The sequence below is a fragment of the Rousettus aegyptiacus genome, unplaced genomic scaffold, assembly GCF_014176215.1.
Source record: "Rousettus aegyptiacus isolate mRouAeg1 unplaced genomic scaffold, mRouAeg1.p scaffold_m13_p_5, whole genome shotgun sequence".
NCBI classification, from domain to species: Eukaryota; Metazoa; Chordata; class Mammalia; order Chiroptera; family Pteropodidae; genus Rousettus; species Rousettus aegyptiacus.
The window spans coordinates 34,644,776-34,665,382 of NW_023416308.1; the positions used below are offsets into that span (position 1 = coordinate 34,644,776).

At 37.0% G+C, this 20,607-nt stretch overlaps 1 protein-coding gene across 5 annotated transcripts in view; it reads right to left on the bottom strand.

The window, feature by feature from the left end:
• The window catches only part of DDX6 (DEAD-box helicase 6), a 31,016-nt gene extending 13,568 nt beyond the window's left edge, over nt 1-17,448 (bottom strand). The window contains exons 1-7 of one of the 5 annotated variants that reach the window (XM_016139312.2): nt 17,324-17,448; nt 13,675-14,132; nt 11,100-11,163; nt 10,120-10,224; nt 3,141-3,270; nt 2,161-2,307; nt 227-321 (exon numbers count right to left, since the gene is read on the bottom strand). In XM_016139312.2, the coding sequence (XP_015994798.1) occupies nt 227-321; nt 2,161-2,307; nt 3,141-3,270; nt 10,120-10,224; nt 11,100-11,163; nt 13,675-13,874 (741 nt within the window). In that variant the 5' untranslated portion in view covers nt 13,875-14,132; nt 17,324-17,448. Of the gene's footprint in view, nt 1-226; nt 322-2,160; nt 2,308-3,140; nt 3,271-10,119; nt 10,225-11,099; nt 11,164-13,674; nt 14,133-16,547; nt 16,672-16,781; nt 16,889-17,323 lie in introns of those variants that run through there. The other 4 variants (XM_016139313.2, XM_016139316.2, XM_016139314.2 and 1 more) reach the window with 4 other exon arrangements.
• Nucleotides 17,449-20,607: the final 3,159 nt, after the last annotated feature.

The window sequence follows — 20,607 nt, forward strand, 5'->3', positions numbered from 1 at the left end:
CAAACTACCTGGCAGCTCTAAGGAAGATGCAAGCTAAACTATTCCTATAAATATCTATCATCTACTGCCTTTAAAGGGCAAAGCATGTTTTATAAGCAAATTAGCTTGAACTGACAAAAGTCATGTTTTTTTAAAAAGTTCATAAACACGAAGAACTTTTGTTTTACTCACTGACAGTTATAAACAAAGCTCAGAATAATACAGAATACAAATGAAGAGATATTACCTCATCCAAGACTATCATCTGGACATGATCAACCTTTGCTACTCCTTTCTTGATGAGATCCAGGATTCTTCCAGGGGTAGCTATCACCACATGCACTAGACAACATTAGAAAACACATCTTCATTAATGTTAGCTCAGGAAAAAAGGATATATAGTAAAGGCTTGTATATATGCATTTAATCAGAAACGTTTCAGAGGTAGGAATGCAGTTGTCCCTCCTTATGCAGTTTCGCTTTCGACAGTTTATTACTCATGGTCAACACTCTGAAAATATTAAATGAAAAATTCCAGAAAAAAAACTATTTTTAAGCTTTAAACTGAGTATTGTTCTGGGTAGCATGATAAACTCTTGCACCTTCGGGATGTAGAGCATCCTTCTATCTAGTGTATCCACTGCCTGACACCTGTTAGTCACTTAGTAGCTGTCTAGATTGTCAGATTGACTGTTGTAGTTATCTCAGCGCTTGTGTTCAAGTAACTTTATTTTACTTTAATTAAATGGCCCAAATCACAAGAGGGGATACTAATGATTTAGAATATGCCAAAGGAAAGCTGGAAAAGCGCTTCCTTTAAGCTAAAAGTTCTCAACATAATTATGAAAAAAATTATATGCTAAAATCTACAGTTAAGAATCAATCTTCTATCCTTGAAATTATGTAAAAAAAAATTTGCTAATTTTTCTGTTGCACCTCAAAATGAGAGTGACAGCCACAGTACATGCTAAATGCCTAGTTAAGATGGAAAAGGTATTAAAGTTATAGGTAGTAGATGTGAAAGAGAGACCACATTCACATAACTCATTACAGTATACTGATATAGCTGTTCTGTTTTATTACTAGTCACTTACCGTGCCTAATTCATAAATTAATCTTTACCATAGTTATGTATAGGTAAAAACATAGTATATATAGGCTTTCGTACTACCCATGGTTCCAAAACAGGTATCCACTGGGGGTCTTGGAACATATCCCTCATGGTTAAAGGGTGACTACTATAGTACAAAAAAGCAAAGACGTATTTCACGATATAGATTTCCATTTCATCTTGGGTTGGCTAGAGAATACTTGTTTGTTTCACCTCTGTAAGGGGTAGGATACAGCTTCCCAAATCACCTGCTCCAAATAAGGAGCGTATTTCCTTATTTTAAGACAATCCCTAATGAATAACAAAACACATACCAAGCTTCTGATATAGTATTTTGTCTATAAACTAGAGCAAAGGTCTTCAGAAGATTGTTAAAAGGATCAAATAATCATTTTCAATAACTGTGTGGTATGAATATAGTAATGAAGCTAATGACAATCATAAGTTTTATGTATAATTTTACATAAGTGGCTCTCATTCCTGCTGTTTTATCCTTTTTCACTCGAATAATGTATCATGGAGAACTCTTCATAAAAATTGATACAAATCAGCTTCATTCTTTAATGGCTATGTAGAATTCCATTCAGATTATATCCCCATGTATTTAGTCAATCTCCTCTGATATTTAGGTTGTTCCAATTTTTCAGTACTTCAAACCACAATGTAGTAAACAACCTTGCATTTGAAAATATACATTTATAATTTTGAAATAGAATGCCATCTTGCCCACCAGCAATTGCATCAATTTATACCTCCATGTTGCAAAAGGCAGCCTATTTCTCCACCAACTCACGTTGTTGGTCACTGATGTTTTTTTGCCTTGCCAGATAGGCATAATATCAATTTGCTGGTTTTATTTACATTTTCAAAAGTTACTGTCAAGGTTTAATATTGTTTCAATTATTGTCATTTGTCTTTTTTTCTTGCATGAGACTGTCATTTCCTTCATTCATTTTTCTACTACAGTGTTGATCCTTATTCTTAAAAACAAATTTTAATAAGTTACTGAAAGGAAACATTTGTGTATGAAATTGCACTCAGAGAGCTAAACCGCCTTAGTCATTTCCTACCTGTGTCATCAAGCCTCATTATGTCATCCCGTAAATTGGTTCCTCCTGTGGTTGCCATCACTTTGGCCCCTCCCATGTGTTTGCTGACCTGGATGCAAATTTGACTGACCTGTAGAGCAAGTTCTCTAGTGGGAACAATCACCATTGCTGGAAAATATCAAGCAATAAAGAAAACAAACAAACAAAAAATACATCTGAGACTTTAAGAAGCTACAGAAATACCGCCCCTTGCAATGTGGATACTCAAACATATTAAAAGTTAAATCGTAATGGGCCTAACCAATTCTAAAATGTCAAATGAGTGAATCTTTTTTGAAAAAAAGAAAACCTAGTAGTGTTCTAGATTCAGGCTTTCTCTCGACAATACTGCTACATAAATCTTGTACTAGTCGTAGTTATAAACCTTTAAAGGGTCCTTTGACTTTGCGAACATTAATTCAAAGCTTATTAGATTAATATTTCAGTAAGAGACTCTCTAAACACACAAAAAGGAAAACTCCTGCTGCCTAGGTTCGTTTCTTATTATATGAAAGATAGAGGGAAGATGGAATAAATGATAATTACAGATCAAGAAAGCTGAAAATTTAATAAAATGCTCTAAAGGTGAAAGCTGTTAGCTTACTTGGGGGTATGACTTTGGAAATTTATTTCTTTATTGCCTAAGCTCATAAAATTCCAAAACCAAAGGCTTTAAAAAGATTCACGTTTCTACAAGGAACTTACAGAAACACAGCTGTCACAAAAACAATTCAGTTCCATAGTTTTCAAGTAGCAACATCAGATAATTTAACTTCTCATGATCTTAGCATTCCTATCTAGAGGGCAATGATACTTTGCCTATCTCAAAACTGTTGTCAAAACTGTTTTAAAAGCTATAAAAAGGGTATATTAATTCTAAACTATGTAAATTCGGACTAAAAAAGAACTTTTACATATTTCTAAGGTTTAAAATGCCATTTTAAAAATTTAAACAAACTAACCTTGTATATTGTCCTTCTTCAGGTCTAGCCGTTCAAGTAAGGGAATGAGGTAGGCACCGCTCTTGCCTGTTCCATTTTTTGCTCTAGCTAAAATATCCCTACCAGATAAAGCAATGGGAATGCTCTCCTCCTGTAAGACAAGACAGTGCAAATTAACTGTGAATAAAAAGTTCAAAAGCAAATTCTTCTCTAAAATACGCTGAAGGTATACCTCTTTAGTATTGCTTTAAAGTGTTTTACATTTGCATTTTCTAAGTAGAGACCAAGTAACTTAGCAGGACCAGTTAACATCACCATTATTATCAACCAATATTTACCAAAACTGCTCATAGAATAAATATACAGTAAATTGTATCCCAATGTAAAACAAACAAACAAACGAACAACAACAACAAAAAAAACTACATATGTGAGTATGTATGTGTATATGGGCTAAGAAAGCTGAGCACTGACAACAAAGAAAGAGGAAGATCTTCAGCTGACAGAAAAAAAGCATAAGACATTTCACAATTAAAAACTGAAGGAAAAAAATGACACAACACAAAGGAAAGACTATATATGTTATTTTAAGACTAATAAGCCAATTTTACAATGAAAAATTGTAGCCTGGACAACTTATTCTTGCACAAAGCAGAAAAAGGCTGGAAAAGTTAAACCACAGGTCCTATATGTTATTTGTTATATCTCATAAACCTCTAATGTCTGTCTCACAGCCAAATTCTCTGTCCTGAAATGCACTCAATGAGCAATTCTATTCCCGTATTTCAATCCATGGTCACATCACGGAAGGTGACTCTCATTTTCATAAATAGCTTACTCTGTCATGTTTGTTTTGTGGAAGATAGCAATATTTCCTATAATTCAGGACAAATTTCCTACACGATAGCAAAGGATTTCCAACAATTACTGAAAATTACACACATACAGAGACTAAAAAGAACAGGTATAAACACGGAGGAAGAACATTGGTTTCTAAATAAAAATTTTTAATTTCTAAAACTAAAAAATTAGGAAAATTAGGAGTCATAATCATTGGAATTATTAGTTCTATGCCTGAGCTAATGATCAAAAGAACTATCTCTAGCACTTTGAAAATTTTATTGTAGAAATACCTAAGTCATAAGTATAACGACTTCCATTTCCCACCATGACGCTAGTTCTACCTAGAACTCCTATCACAGGAGTCAGATGGGTTCCATGTGGTCAGAATAATAAGCTGCCAAAACTCTGAAAATGGTCCAGTGGCTAGCATTAAACAGTCTGCTTATTATGGCAAAGCAGGTCAAAGAAGAAAACCTTGGCTTTAACCATTCTGTCTTAATCTCTTCCCTCCTATTTTGAGTCTACTGTTAATCTTCAGTTGTTCTGGAGACCCATTACTGCATTGGTTCATTCTCTTCTACAGTTTTTAAACAGGGAATCCTGCACTACTTGGTTCTATAGCAAAAAGAAAAAAAAAGGGGGGGGGGGTACGTGGACTCCAAAGGTCTTTCAATGACTTTGAGTCAGGTTCTTTAAAATTAACTTTTCAATGAAGTGAGTTATGGCAGCATTAGATTGGGGTTATCCCAATTCCCACTTTGAATCTGTCTTGATTTATTGAGGCCACTGACTTCCATTCCTCTGACAAGCCTTATATCCTACAGAAACAGTTTTAAGGATAAGGCTTTAACAAAGTAAGCAAGCTAGCCTCTAAGTTTAGATACACTGATACTTTGCCTTTTTGATGGCCATTAGTATTCAGGGAATTCAGCACATCCACAGTCTCTTACCACTGGTTCCCTAGAAAGAGTAAATAATATGAAGCAAATTCAAAGTTAGGCTCAGAGAGCTCTGAAACCCAAGAGAAACTCATGGCAAGCTGCCAAGAAGAAAAATGAGGAAGAAGGCTAAAAACTCTTTAAAAACTTACTGTGTGGTAGACACTCTGCTAGGTAGATACTTTCTATTATTTACAGCCCTTCAAGTTAGGTGCTTTTTGTCTTACAATTGACAAAATGAATCCTGAGAGATTGTTTTCTCCCCAAGGTCACAAAGCAAGAAATACCAGAACCACAATTTGAACTTAGGTCTGCAAATAACATGTAGTTGAGAATGTAGAGAAACCAGAATTTTCATACATTACTAGTGGGAACAGACAGCCACGTTGGAAAAGTCTAGCAGTTCCTCAAATGGTTGAACAGTGTTTATCATATGAACCAGCAATTCCACACCTAAATATATACCCAAGAAAAATGAAGACATCTCCATATAAAACTTATACATAAATGTTCACAGCAATATTATTCGTAATAGCCAACAGTGGAAACAACCCTACCAATTGATGGCTAAACCAAAATGTGGTATAGCCATATAATGCATTATTTAACAATAAAAAGGAATAAAGTACTGATACATGGTACATGGATGAACCCTAAAAAAAAATGCTAAGTCGAAGAAACCAGCCACAAGAAATCATATATTACATAATTCTGTTCATATGAAATGTCCAGAATAGGCAACTCCACAGAAATAAAAAGATTAGTGGCTGCTAAAGTAATTTCTTTTGAAGGTGATAAAAATGTTCTAAAATTGTAGTAATAGCTGCAAAACCAAGTACACAAAAAAAATTAAACTATAATTTAAATGCATAAACTGTGTGATAATCTTAATATAACCCAACAACCTAAACCCTAGGTCTGATCCTGCCACTTTAGCTTTCCAAATCCAGGTTCAGCTATAAGGTCTAGGGATTGATCCAAGATGTGATGTATTTGATGTGTTCTGGTTACTCTAGTATCCATTTCCCTTTCTCAGTCATACCCTAACTTCTTTCTGAGGAATTACTCTCCTCCACCCCACTGGACTGTCTAACCGACCTCCTCAGCCAAATGGTAGACAATGACTGAGGCCAGGCTCCCTTCTAAGAATTTAAATTGTTACAGTGCATCCCATAACAACTTATACCTTTCTAGGCCCTTCAGAACTTTCTCAGTTCTTGGCCAATTATTTCCAAGTGTGCTTCTCCAGACTTCTCCCTAATCTTGTAAACTCCTGATAGGTTTCCTTTTGCTTAAGTTAGTCCAAGTTGGTTTCTTGTTGCCTATAAAGAATAGTATACTTTCCATTTTCCTAGTACTGAGAGGAATTTTACACCAGTATGGTACCTAAAAAAGTTCAAAATTGCCCAGCTAGATGCTTTCAGAATAGCTGCTGCTCTTTACTTCCTATGGCCATGTGAGCTTAAGAGCCTAAATTTCAGGGGGAAAAAATATGGGCATTGTGGAGAAAATAGCAACGGTTGTCAGATATCTATTGCTAACAAGAAATAAATGGAAGCTAGTGATTTCAAAAATAGTATCTCTAAATTAAGGAACATACCCCAATTTACCACAGTAATCAACAGGGAAATGCATTTAAAGATTTTTGGAGGAATTTAGAAAAACAATTTTTAGCAATAATAAGTCAATATTAGCAGGAAAAATGATTTATAAAAAGACTAATAATGCTATAATTCCTAACTATAAGTAATAAACTATTAATCATTAGACTTGATTTCTCAAAATAACTTGAGATTCTTGACCCGACATGGAATTTTGCTGCCAACAGTAAGGAACTTTTGTATTTCCCCCAACAATGGACTACCTTACATTCATTACGTATCTAAAAATTCTTCAAAAGTTGTGCCTACAATCTGGAATCAGTAAGACCTGTCACCTCTTAACCATCTCGGAGTTAATATAAGGTTTCCCAATGTTAAGCAGAATAAAACAATATGTTTTCATGCCCTCCAAAGAAGCCTGTGTTCCTAAAGCTATGTTTTAACAATGGCATAGTTATGCTGCTGAGCAAAGCACTCAGATTTAACTAGAGTCACAGATGGCATAACCAAAGAGATGTGTGGGAGCAATCTGTAGTATACCTGGGTCTAGCCTATTAGTATAAAATCTTTGAGAGGATATAATTTTAAACGACTCATTTTCCAAAAATCTTACAGCCAAACTGCAACTAAATTCTCTCTTATAAAAGATTCAAATGCAAATGACACCCATCTAATCAAAGAGGCTTTTATATTTGGGGGAAAAAATGCCAGGTAATATTAAGTATGACAGAAAACAAAAGATACATTTTAGTGGGGAAAAAACAAACAAGAAACCAAGTAAGGAGAGATGGTAGATAAGAACAGAATGAATAGAAGGCAGCCAATCATGAGGCTGGATTTCACTGGAGAATTTCTAAATTTCCGTTCAAGTAAAATCCTAATACTTATCGTTTGTTACACTCAATAACTCTAAGAAACACGTTACTGTGTTTTCCAGAGATTCTCAGGCAAAAATAGCAAAAAGGCAATGTGAATAGTAGGCTGGAGCGTTAATTGCCTATATGCTATACTGACACTGAAAGCACAAAAAACAAAGTCAATTTTAATACAAAGGTGGGAAACAAAAGCCAACAAGAATCCATTAACCCTGCTAAATGAACTAATCTCTTTTGATAAAACTATTATTTGAATTAATAATCCATAATGTTTATTGAGCACTTATCTCGTACTAGGCACTGTTATCAAGTATGCTAACATGAAACATTTCACTTAATCTTCACAACAGCTCCATGGCATATACTTTCAATTTTATAGGTCAAGAAACTGAGGCTCAGAAAGGTATTTTAAATAATTAACTTAGAAAGGAGTGGAGTTGGGATTCAACCTGGGCAGTCTGACTGCAAAGCCAGTACCCTTAAATAGTTCTCTAGACTAAGGTATCAAAGCACTCTACATACAATTGAACATGTGAGGGCCTATTTTCTGCCATACACCTTGCTAAATATTGGAAATACAAAGTTGAATGATACAGACCCTACAGAAGAGCTCTCGTAAGACTTTTCATTCCTAATGTAGTTTCACAGATTAACGTGAACTACATTATAGAAAAATAGATTCCTAAATATTTTTAATATCTACACTCAAGTTGCCTATCTGATGATGTATAACCTTATCTTGGTACTTTCTCCAGCCATAAACACTTCTTTCAGTTTGTCCACAAAGGCAAACTTTCACCCCTAGGCAATCCCTGGGATACAATGTTTTCTGCTTGGAACATAGATGCTTCCTCCAGGTTTTTTCATCTTCCCCAAATGGCTACATATTCGTTTAATTTTGACTATAAAGGGGCCCATTATGTTACCCTGAAATTATCTGTACCATTAGCTGTCCAGACTGTGAGGGCAGGAATTCCAATCTGCCTTGTTCATTACAACACCCTGTATCTAAAACTTCCTAGGTCACTCAATAAATGTTTGGTCAACAAAAAATTGCTCAGTGATGTCACAGGGTTTGTCCTTAGTACAGCTTGGATTCAACAATTTAAACTTACATAAAACAACAGACATGTTTATCAAATCTATAAATGAACAGTGCATGTTTATGTGAACATGTACATATATGTATACACACAGTCCCTTGCTCTTTCCACTGAAAGGGCCAAGGAGCAAAGAGTACATCTACTGCTCAGATCTTAGTCTCTAATACTACTCCCTACTAACTGGAATCAAAATTTCCTGGAGAAATAGCTGAATCCAATGCTGGGGCAGGGTAGGTACAGGTAAGTGTGTCATCATGATATACCAAAAAGGAAGTGCTCAAGAAAAAGGGGGGAGGAAGGAGTGAAAAGGTAAAGAGGATTTTTAGAGCGGTAAAACTACTCTGCATGATACTATGATGGTGCATACATGTCATTATACATTTGTTCAAACTCATAGAATGTACAACACACCAAGAATGAACCCTAATGTAAACTATAGAATTTGGGAGATGTGTGTCAATGTAGGTCATCAGTTATAATAAATGTAGCACTCTTGTGGAGGATGTTGATAATGGGAGAGGTGAGGCATAAGCTGGGGCAGAGGTTTATGGGAAATCTCCCTATCCTTTGCTCAATTGCTATGAACTTAAAACTGCTCTAAAAAAAGACTATCAGAAAAAAAAGAAGGCCATCTTACATAAACAAAGAAACCAGCTTGAAGGAGCTCACACTAGCCAAATCTGAAGGCTTGACCACAAAAATATTATTGGGGAAAAAAAAAAATTCTTGAGCCCACACTGTTTATAAATACTTAAGTATGAGATAAGAGCAGGCTCTTCTTTATCAGGCCAATGTGGAGGAAGTACTAGAGTGGGACAAAGATTAGTTCATCAATGGATGCTAAGACTAGAGGAAATTTTGATGGAAAGTAGGATCTGCACAATTTTAAAGTGTTCCCTACAGACTGCTCATTAGTTTTGAGAAGAAAAAAAAAAAGCAGCAAATATATATTAGAAATCAGATGAACCAACAGAATAATCAAAATTAAAATGACTAATGAGAAATAAACAGACACTGTGTATACCTCCAAATCTTATATCCTGAAAAGGCCTAATATGACTTCTGCAGTATTCTGGCTAAGAACATGTAATTTGAATCTAATCATGTGGAAACACAAAACACTCCCAAAATGAAGAATGTTCTATTTGAAAAAGGAAAAGGGCTATATTGTTAATAAGAGCAGGAAAATGCTCAAAATTAAAAGAGGTTAAAGAGATGTTAACAACCATACGTAATACCTGATCCTAAGGACGGATCCTGTACAAAAAAGGAATGAAGTGTAAAAAAGGACATTTCAGGGTCAATTAAAAATCAGAATACAAATGACAGATGTGATTAAAATATTGTATTAATAACTTGACAAAATAACTGTACTACAGTTATACAAGAGAATATTCCTATTCTTAGGAAATACACTGAAATATTTAAAGATAATGGGTCATGATTTTGTAACTTACCGTTAAAAGGTTCCAGAAAAGTATATGTGCACATATGTAGGTGGGTGTGTACACATGAAACAAATGTTGATTCATTTTATCATCCCCACAGATCAAAAAATAAATAAATTAATAATAATAATAATAAAAAGCATGTAATGCTTAACTCAAACATTATACATGGGATAAAAAGGGGAAACATACCTGAATAGGGGATGGCTTCTCCCAGCCCATTTCAAAAATTCCCATCAGTAACTCCCGTTTCAAACAATAATCTTCAAACTCATTTCCTTTTGTGGAGGTCACATCCTAGTCAAATAAACACAACCAAATAAAATACAATTCCGTTCCTCTGCTAGTTAGCATGCTTATGAGAGTTTGAAAAACTAATTCTTTACCCCTTTTTTAAAATACAATATATGCAGATTAGTTCTGCCTTGATCTATATTTCAACTATTTCTAAAGAATAACCACTCTCTAACACACACACAAGCCATTTAAAGATTGCGTTTGGAAAAAGGCCACCATGGGGTGATGGTCTTCTAAAGACAGGTGAATACTGTTATTTTTACATAAGAATCATGCTGTAAACTGCGAATCACAAGATGTCAACTTAAACCCTAGCTGCACCACTCACTGCCTATGATTATCCTAGTCTAAAATGGAATTACTCAAGCTCAGCAATATTGACATTTGGGCCAGAAAATTATTTGTTTTAAGGGACTATTCTGTAGCATTTCCATAGCTGTGATATCCAAAAATGTTTCTAGCTATTGCTAAATACCCTCTCGGGGACAAAAATCACCCCTGGTTGAAAACAGTGGGCTAATAGGAGAACCCCTCAACTTCCATTTTCCCATCCACAAAATGGAGACAATACCTAGTGAACCTTACTGTGCTGCTGAGAACAAAAGAGAATTTTGAGAAAATGCCCTGAAAACCATAAAAGTATTCCATAAATTAAATAAGATACACATACATAAGAACACAATATCAGCATGTAGATACACATTAATATAATTCCCCCAAATAGTGAAATTTTTTGACAATTCATCATATATGATCTATACAATTTCAACCATTTCAATTTAAGAGTAAATATATAGTCCCTATTGTTATTAAGTAACTACTGCACTTTTACAGTTTCCACACCATTTTCCACTTGAATTTTACAACCAACTCACCGAAGTTTTGATTCTTAGGTCCTTTGGAGGGAGTTTTAAAGTCTTTTTCCAGTCATCACCAGGTCTAGAGAATATAATAAAATTAAAGTATCAGATTTCAGAGCGCCACTATTCTAATAATATGAAGATAATTTATCTCAATTATAATTAAGGTCTAGGAAGCACAGCAAGCTTAATATATTGCCATTTACTTAAAAATACAGTTAACAGATAAACAACCTTAGAAAAAATGTTCTTACAAAGAACAACAATGCAGGGAGGATTTAAAAAATATCAAGATAGAAAATAATAAGGCAACCATCTTAAGAGAAGCAGTACAGAATAACGATAGTGCAACTGTTGTCCCAACTGGGAACCCATGTGTTTTGTTTGATCTACATACAGTGTTTTAATTTAAATCAGTTGCCAACATTTAAAAATTAGATTTTCTGTGTAAGTCCAGATTCTGGCTTTTCTTAAAACAAACAAACAAACAAAAACCTGGAAGCTTTAGCAACACTGGTTTCAAATTTCTGCATGGCAACAGTTTGATAGAACTTAGTAACTAGAGTTTAAAAATCAAGCTTTAAATAGGACAAGTACTCTGACTTTTCTAAGCTTCCATTCTCTCATATATAAAATGGGTTAAAAATTATACCAAATAATTTATATAAAGCACTCAGCACAGTGTCTGGCAAAATAGAGCTCAATATTAGCTGTTAATGAATATTTCCTAATCTTTCACATGAATCCATGAAATTGAAAATAAGGAAAATATAATTTAAAAAATCTTTAGGTCTGGCAAAAACCTCTAATACACAAAGCATCTAACAGGAAAAAAAAACCTGCCACTAAAGCAAACAATGCTTTCAACTGTATTGTCTTTAAACTTTTTAGTGATTTCATTACACCAACTCCTATATAATCAGAGCCCCTCAAACATCATGAGTCTTGAAAGATGAGCACTAATTTTACTTAAAATTAGGTCCCACATAATCCAAAATATTCTAACAAGATAACTGCTACCAACTCCAAGGTTACTAAAGCCTTTTACCTCAGCCTATATCTCACATCAAAGTTTCTGAGCAAATGTCAGCGGAATACTGTAGTAGGCCAACTTACCACACCGTTAAATTTAATAGTGAATAAAAATGCAGAAGATAAAATGCAGGCACTCTGCCCACAAGGAATTTATAAACTGACGTATTTAAAATGAGAAAATAAGTAACAGTCAAAGAGTTCTGAGACAGTTGATGGGATCTAGAAATATTCATTGAAGAAATGACATTTGAAGTAAGATTTAAGAGACGCACAGAATTGAAAAGAAACCATTAATCCTAGGAAAGGCAAAAAAAAAAAAAAAAATCCACTGTTGTCTTAAGTTAGAATTTAAGGAGAAAATACTCTCATAATGAAATAATACAGCTTTATGTTTCTTCTACCCTTAAGGATTAAAAATAGCCTAAATTTTGCTAGCCTCTTCATATTTCACCAAGACAAACTTCAATTAAAAAATATTCTAATTAACATGTTCTCCTTTAAAAAAAAAATAGAATGTGCATTAATGACAACCCTCTCAGCGACCAAACTGATTCTATTGGAAATTAATTCTTATAAGTCACTAGTGAATCACATAGCAGTAACCATCTATGATATCCTGGTAGCTTACAAACACTATTTTTCTTTAGGGAATTGCTTGGAAGCATGAAAAAGATCTAAGTTGTAATAAAACATACTTTAGTACAAGGGACTGGTTTCATCATCGTAGATTTCTATAGGTTAAATCAAGTTACAGGGCTAGATTCTTAACAAAGCCAAAACTCAAATGGGGATCTAGTCTTAAATGTTAATTTTCTATTAACTAACTCTCCAGAGCAATAGTTACCATTTAAATAATTTAAAGCAAAAACACTTAAAGATAATAGCCTACAAACGTGCAGATTTAAAAAGAAAACATTCTGTAGTAAGATGAGCCTCTTAAGCTTTAACGTCAACAAGGGGGTTGGGACTATTCAGAGATGTGTGCTTCCAAGAGTTCAAAATCCTGAGTTCCCTATTTAAAATTGCTTGTTATTTTTTAAAAGGAGAAAATTTATTTTTTTAAAAAAATAGAAAAGCAAAGTTCCATAAACTAAAAATTATGGATAAATTTTCTGTGAGTGAGTATGTTTAGAGTTCAAGAAGGCTGGGCAAGTCCTTAAAGTTTAAACTTGAAATGGCTTTAACTGCCATTTAAACTAGGGTAAGGTGCAGTTAACAATACTAGGGAAAAGCCATAGTAGCAAAAACAAGATGAATCTGAACTAATTAGGAAAGCCAGAAATGTTAAAAAAAATAATAATAATAATCTACGCAAAATTTATATACACCATCTGTGCCTATATTAATAAACCTGAATTAAGGCAGAAATTATTTGTCATATTGCAAATAATTGCAAAAAACTCTATTACAAATACCTACTGACCATAAAACAAAGTCATCTCTCCATTTGCAATCAAAACGGATAAATTAAGGCATAAAGTCGTCAACAACAAAGTAGAAGAAATTTCTTTGGTTCCCCCCACCAAGTGTGTTTATTATTTATTCCAACACTTACTTAATAGTGGTGGTCATACTCTGTCCTTGCTGCTGAGTGCCATTATTGATTGTGTTGGTATTTTTCAGCTGGTTCATCTGTTGCTGTGTCTGTGTGCCCCCTCCTCCGGGGCCACCACTAGGCTTCACAGGGCCCCTCAGCTGACCATTTTGACTGGATAGACCCATTATAACAGGGTTCTCTGTTCTGGCCGTGCTCATACTGTATTAATTTTAAAGATGTCTCTTTCAAACTTCAAAACTTTTGAAAGTCAGTAGAGAAACTGTAATAACAGTTTATTAGGCTCTCCAAAACGAAGAGATAAATATGTCTTGCTCAATATTGAGTCCTTTATTGCAATGCAGGCAAGCACCTGTAAGTCTGAACGGTAAGCAGCAGTAACTTGCTCTCATGCACCGAATCAACGTTTTATTTAAAAAGCTCTCTAACAAAGTTGAGTTAAATTCACTCACTTCAATCTGAAACAAAGAAAAAGTTAAGTTAGCAAACACAGGAAAGTTAGAAAAAAGTTGATTCCCTTTTAAAAAACTCCTTTAGAAGAACTTTCCTTTTTTAAAGAATACAGCTGTACACAAAAAGGGGAACTGCCTTAAAAATCAAACCCACACTGAAAATACTCTCAAACATTTTAAACTGGTAGTTCAAAGCAACTCGGAGACTATTAGGTAGAAAGATAATGTGATTAAATTAGCGTTAATTGTCAAATGACAATCTCTTCCCTTCAGTTTCCTCCCTGATGAATTCTCTAAGTCAACAATTTATTATATACTTACTTGTAGAAAAACTGAATGAAGTAGCATACAACTAATGTAAATTTACATCTGAAAACAATTTTTTTTCTATTTTTGACAGCAACCGAGAATCCCTGAAGTGAGCCTTTGACTTAATTTTATGCTTTCAGAAAAAGCAATGCATTTGTGCACTTATGAATTTCAACTATGAAAGTTAAACTTTATGAAAAAAAAAGTATTCTCTTTTTTCCTTTTGTTTTATTGTTTTAAAGTTTGTTTTACTGTTTCTATTGTTTTAAAGTTTTTGCCCTTTAATGCAATAACTGAGGCAGGGATATAGACATGTATATATGTCACATGTTTGAATACTAAAAACTATTAGCTACATTTCAATAACACTTTTCAATAAGTATATCCTAACTCAAAATATTATTTTAAAAATTATAAAAGAAATTGCCTGTTTAAAATAGTCTGAGATGGCTAAACATAATAGTAACTTTCCAAGAAACCCAGAGTACTAATTAATAGTTGTTTTAAAAAAAGAACTGGTTAACCTCCATTTTTAATTATTCCCCAAACCAATTTTAAAACGTGGTAAATAAAAACCTAATTTACAAAGGCCAGAAAATAAAGGCCTACTCTTATAGGTTCGCTCCTTTTTAATTCCCCTACATTTTTTACCAAAAATATACCAGCTAATTAATTAGGGTTATTTTTTCCATACATCGTCTTGCCAAACAAAATTTTTCTAAAATATTTGATTCTTACTTTTAAAAAAAAAATTGAAAATAAAATTGCTCACAAGCAAATCCTGATTATCACACACGCAAAGAGGTATATTTTGAGTCTTCCAGAATCTGATTAACCTCTTAAGTAGGTCGTGGTTAACGGCCACCTAATTTCAGTTTCAAGGTAGTAAACGGTATCCTTATTGCTAGGTTTACATTACGATCAACAACATCAAGAGGTTCAGAAGACTTGTTTGTGAAGTACTAAGAGGATGAAGAGGGCAACCTCTAAAGATCAAACGATATCATTACACTCCATCATACATCTAAGACTCATTATCTCCCCTAGATCCGAAATGTGACTATGTGATAACTGCTCCCTCTTAAACTGAAACCTGCACTTACAGCTTTATGTCTCAGACCCAGACTCCTCCTTCCCCACTTAGATTTACAAGTTATATTTCTGTATTTTCGTAAGTACGAACGAAACAGGCTAGTTGGGAGGAGCGCCGTGCGGAATTAACTACACCACTTCCCAGATTGTAGTTAGCAACTGACAGTTTCACACCCAAAACAGTATCGTCATTTCCAGCTAGATCTTTTGTTTGCAAAAGCAGCGCAATTTCTCTAAACTGCGTCTGCAAATTAGAGTGACTGTTCTATTCTGAAGGGGTAAAGGGAATGTGGAAGAGAAAAGGGAGTGAGCGAAAGGAAAGAAACAAGTCAGTGATTTGAACCCCCTACTTGAAGAACAATAATTTCTTGCTCTCCCTGTCTCTCCCTCAAAAAAATAAAATAAAATAAAAATCATACACACTTCAAGTCAGCTCCCTGTGACCACAGACACAAAAGGGTTGGGGCCCTGCAATCCTATCTGCGCAACAAGAGCAGGGAACCAGCTCCGCGGGTAGGAAACAAAAGGGACTCCCCCTACAAGTCCTCAACGAGAAATCCTTAACCTAGAAAGCCCCCCTTTCCTCCACGACTCTGGGGCTCTAGAATCAGCCTCTCGTTATCGATCGATCAAGCTTTATTCCAATCAAGCAACTGCTGGTCCCCTTCTAAACCGAGCCCTTCATTACTGTACATCCCTGCCGCCCCCTATAGGGCTGCCTCCTACCCTATATAACCTCCACCATCGCCCTAAGTCCTTGTCGCCCCCATGGTCCTGCAGTCTCTCATCTTCTATAAAGCTCCTCCGAGTACTTAGCCTGCTCTTTCTACGGAGCCCGCCGCTCACGACATCCCCACATTCGACTCCTTTCAGATGCCCCCACCCCACACAGCTGCCGACTGCCTTCCTTCCCAGGGCCCATCCAGGCCTTGGGCCTACGCCTCCAAGCGCCCCCCACGACGACAGAGGGGCTTTCCGCAGACCCGACGGCGCCGCTGACCTTGATGCCCCCCACCTCACCCTACTACCGCAGCTCGGGCCCGGGTCCTACCGCCGAGGCCACTCCCGCTCGGCACCCTCGGTCCTTTATTGTTGACTCGAAGCTCCCAAAATGGCGGCGGCTCGTTCCTCCTCGGAAACCTCCGCCCGCCCCCACCCAGCCCCTCGCTGCCACCACCTCCGCCTCCGCCCCGCTCTGGGGCCCGCTCGGCCGAGCCGCCCGCGCTCGCGACTCCCCCGACCGGCCGGCCCTACCTCCGCCGCTGCCCGCTCTCATGGCGCCGCCGAAGTCGCCGCCCGGGCTAAGCTCACTCGGCTCCTCCGCCCCCTCCTTCGCCCGCCGCCCCCTCCCTCCCTGCCTCGCTCCCGGCGTCCTCTCATGGCGGCAGCCGCAGCCACGGCTCCTCCTCCACACAAGATGGCGAGAGCTCAGTCGCTGCGCACGCCACGGCGTCACCGCCTCTCCGGCTTCGCGGCAGGAGAACCGGGACCCGGGAAGCTCTCTCAGGGGAAAGTGGAGGGCCGTACTCGCACACCCACAGGCGCCGGCGGGTGCCCGGGTTGAAGCAAAATTAAAGGGGAAATACGGTTCCTCTCAAAAAGGAGAGGGCTGCTTTTTCCACAGCTAAAGAGAAACGACTGGAGAATGGTGGCTGGAAGAGTCCGCCCTGACCTCCCCCTCCCCCCCTCCGCCTCCCCACAAAGTGGAACTCTGGGGTTGTGACCAGAGAGGGTCTGCTTATTCCTGGACCCGAGATGCGTTCCGAGAACGGCCTCTCGGGGAAGGGAGAGCTAACCTGACTTCTCCCGCGGGTGCGGGAGGCTGCTGCAGGACCAAGGGGGACGCGTCCGTCCAAGAATGCGCGGAACTAGTGGCCCACAGACGCCGGCGCGCGCTTGGGGGAGGGGGCCGGAAGGGGGCCCGGCCAGGACTGGAGGGCAAGGAGGGGTGGGGGTGGGGACCGGGGCCTAAAAGCAACAACCTTCCTCTCCTCCAAGAAAGAGGGGGCGGAGGCCGAGTTTCCCCCAAGGGAAGAGAAAGCTGCTGAGGAGTTAGTTATAATGGAAGTATGAGTTCTGTAGGGGAATGGAGAACCGGAAGGCCGAGGGTGAGTCTTCCTGAATCTTCCTCCAGCCTGACCCTTACTAGAAAGATATTTATGTATTCGTTCGCATAAATACTTTTCATAACCTCATGTTTCCGTATATCCTTAACAGAAATAGCAGGAAAGCTATATTGTTCCAGGTAAAAAAAACTTGAAGCTAGAAAGCTAGGGAGAAAAACGTGGGTCTCAACCTGCTGAGAGACCAAATAAACAGGACAATTGCCAGACCACTTGTGACAACAGAACCGCGACCCACAACCTCTTGTAGCAACCAGCCAGGGAAGCCAAACCACATCCCCAGCAGTTATCGGACCAGAATAGGGAGAAATCGGTCATTGATTGCCAACTTCCCTAATTTTTGCCCCTGCTTCCAACTCCGGACCAATCAGAGAAAGCCAAATATGTTCCCCAAACCAATCACACAAGATGCCCGGCTTCTAGTTAGCCCGCCTCCAGTTTCCCCGTGCCAACACCCTCCAATCAGAGCCTACCTGAAGCTGGGAAGGTGGCTGCCTTCCTTACTGTAGCTAGCTCTGTTTTCATTTGTTGGTTTTTTTGTTGGTTTCCACACAGCCAATGGAAAAGTGGTAGAGAGTGTGAAGTCTTTTCTTGAGATTAAAAAGGAAGATTATTTTTACAATTTTTAAAATTTGTAGCTGTCACCCAAGTTTTAAAACACCCACTCTTGAAAGGGAATAACCCTACACCTTGTGCCCATCCTAGAGAGAGACAGATATGGTTCCTTAAATCTGTCAAAGTGCGAGGACTTGTTTACGTCACTGTCTTTCCAAGTAGCAGAAATGTGAAAGGGAGGAGAGGGAAAGAAGTGACTAAGAAAGAGAGGAGCCTAACGATTTGAATAAAACAGGTGAGGTCTCTCTGGAGACCAAGAAATGAAACTAGGCAAAGGACAAGGATTTGCATTAATAAATAAACTGTTACCGTCCAAAGGCGCCTGGCTGAGGTCGTGACAAAAAAATAAAAGTGAGGAGGCAACCAAAAGTGAAATAAATAGTTGCCCATTCTCACCTGGAAATCCTGCTAGGGCTAAAACTTTTCAAAGATTCTGTGTAATGTTCTTATAAAATAGATATTCTTATAACTTATTTATCTCAACTTTTTTTCACTTTTCTAGTCCAAAGTATAATGATGTAAAATTAAATTATGAGCCCTTGGGTCTTCTGGGTTTAATTTTAGTAGATAGGTCAAATCCAACTATCTCGATAACTTTTTTTCTCCCTAGTTCAAACAGATTAACAAGAATCAGAAAATATGACACTTTAGGAATACGGATGAATTATTTGATAACTCACATAGTCACCTTATATTTATAAAATGCATATCTTAGAGATATTATATATATCTAATCCTTTGACCTTTTAGTTAATGAGTATAATAGTTTGGGTGATATGTGAGAAATATGGTTTCTGGAGAGTGTGCTATCCTCAGCGAAGTCACCCATCTATTGCAGTAAAGTGCTTCCCAAGATGTACTGACCATTTTCATTTTTGCTTTTAATCAGTCTCACTTCCCTCCTACCCTATATTTTGGATTTTGAACTATGAAGCTGTTAGCTAAAGTGTTAGGCCCTGGATTGTTGGCTGGCTTCTAGAGAATTTGTGGAAAAAAATATTTTAAAAGAGAAAAAGATTTACAAATGAATTGAGGTTTTCAGTATCTCTTTTGAAAACACAACAGGATTCCTTTTTTTTTTGGTAAGAATGAGACCTGACTAAAAAATGCTACTTGGAATTTAATCACAATAATGAGTCTTTCTAGTAAACATCATTTACCAATATCACATCCTATTTACCTAAAAATAACCAGAAGAAAAAAAATCACAGTTTAATTTACACTCGATTTCATTTTAACTTCAATTTAAAAGGTTTAGAATCTAGAATTCCAAGTAATCTGAACTTGGATATATTTTCGTCTGTGATACTATCTTAAAACCCAAATGTTTTTAACATGCTAAAATGGATTTCACACTTCTAACTTTCTATAGGGTTTTTTTTTTTAAAGGAAACAATAGCTTTTTTAAAACTCAAACTGTAAGCAAATGTGTTCATTACTTAAAAAAAATTGCACATGCCATATCCTCAATAAAATTATTATTTCACACCTGGCTAAGCTTTCTAGTACAACATTTTTCCTCTTTCATGACATGTAGCATAATATTTTGATTTCCAAAAGAAGTTTCAGCAGATAAAAGTTCTTTTCCAAATATACTTCTGGTAGTCACTAAGCAAGACTAAAGCTTAATGAGCCCAAGGAGCCTAGAACCATTTTCTTTGGACTTTGAAGCAGGTAAAAATTGCCTCTTTAATTTATGCACCTGAAGAAAATGAAGGAGCATCAGTCTACTGAGGCTGAGTAAAGAAATCCTTAGAGAGGTGCAAGTACTGCACTGGAGTTAATCCATACTAAACAGATGTCTTCAATAACTGAGAGACCACATCAGGCACATTTTGTTGGATAATGTTCTACTTCCATAGTAAACTCAAGTCAAAAAGTAGGAAAGCAATATTACAAACAGAGAGGGACGAGGGTGGGTTAAAAACATTTTCCCCAAACTGCTGGGTTTAGTTTACAGAATTTATATTCCATTTGACAGATAACATCTCCCAATTCCCATGGCATCACAACCAGCTAGCTCAGCTCACCAGGTGTCTTTGGGCCTCATCAGGTCCTAGCATTGTTTATGTCTGGTGATCACCCAGAGAATTCTAGCTCTTCATTTTGCCTCTTCGATTTTTCTAAAATTACTATCCATTAGCAAAATCAACTTATTAATTTGAAAATAATGTGTGGCTGGGAAGACACTGAAATCTAGAAACTAGGTCTTAAGGTATAAATTTGATTTGTCTACTCAGATCAAGAAAGAACTGATGCTGTCCCCATCTATGATGCCTGGTCCCCTTGGATACTTTCCGAGTTAGTTCAGGGGCAGTTGCTTGATGAGTAACATTGATGGG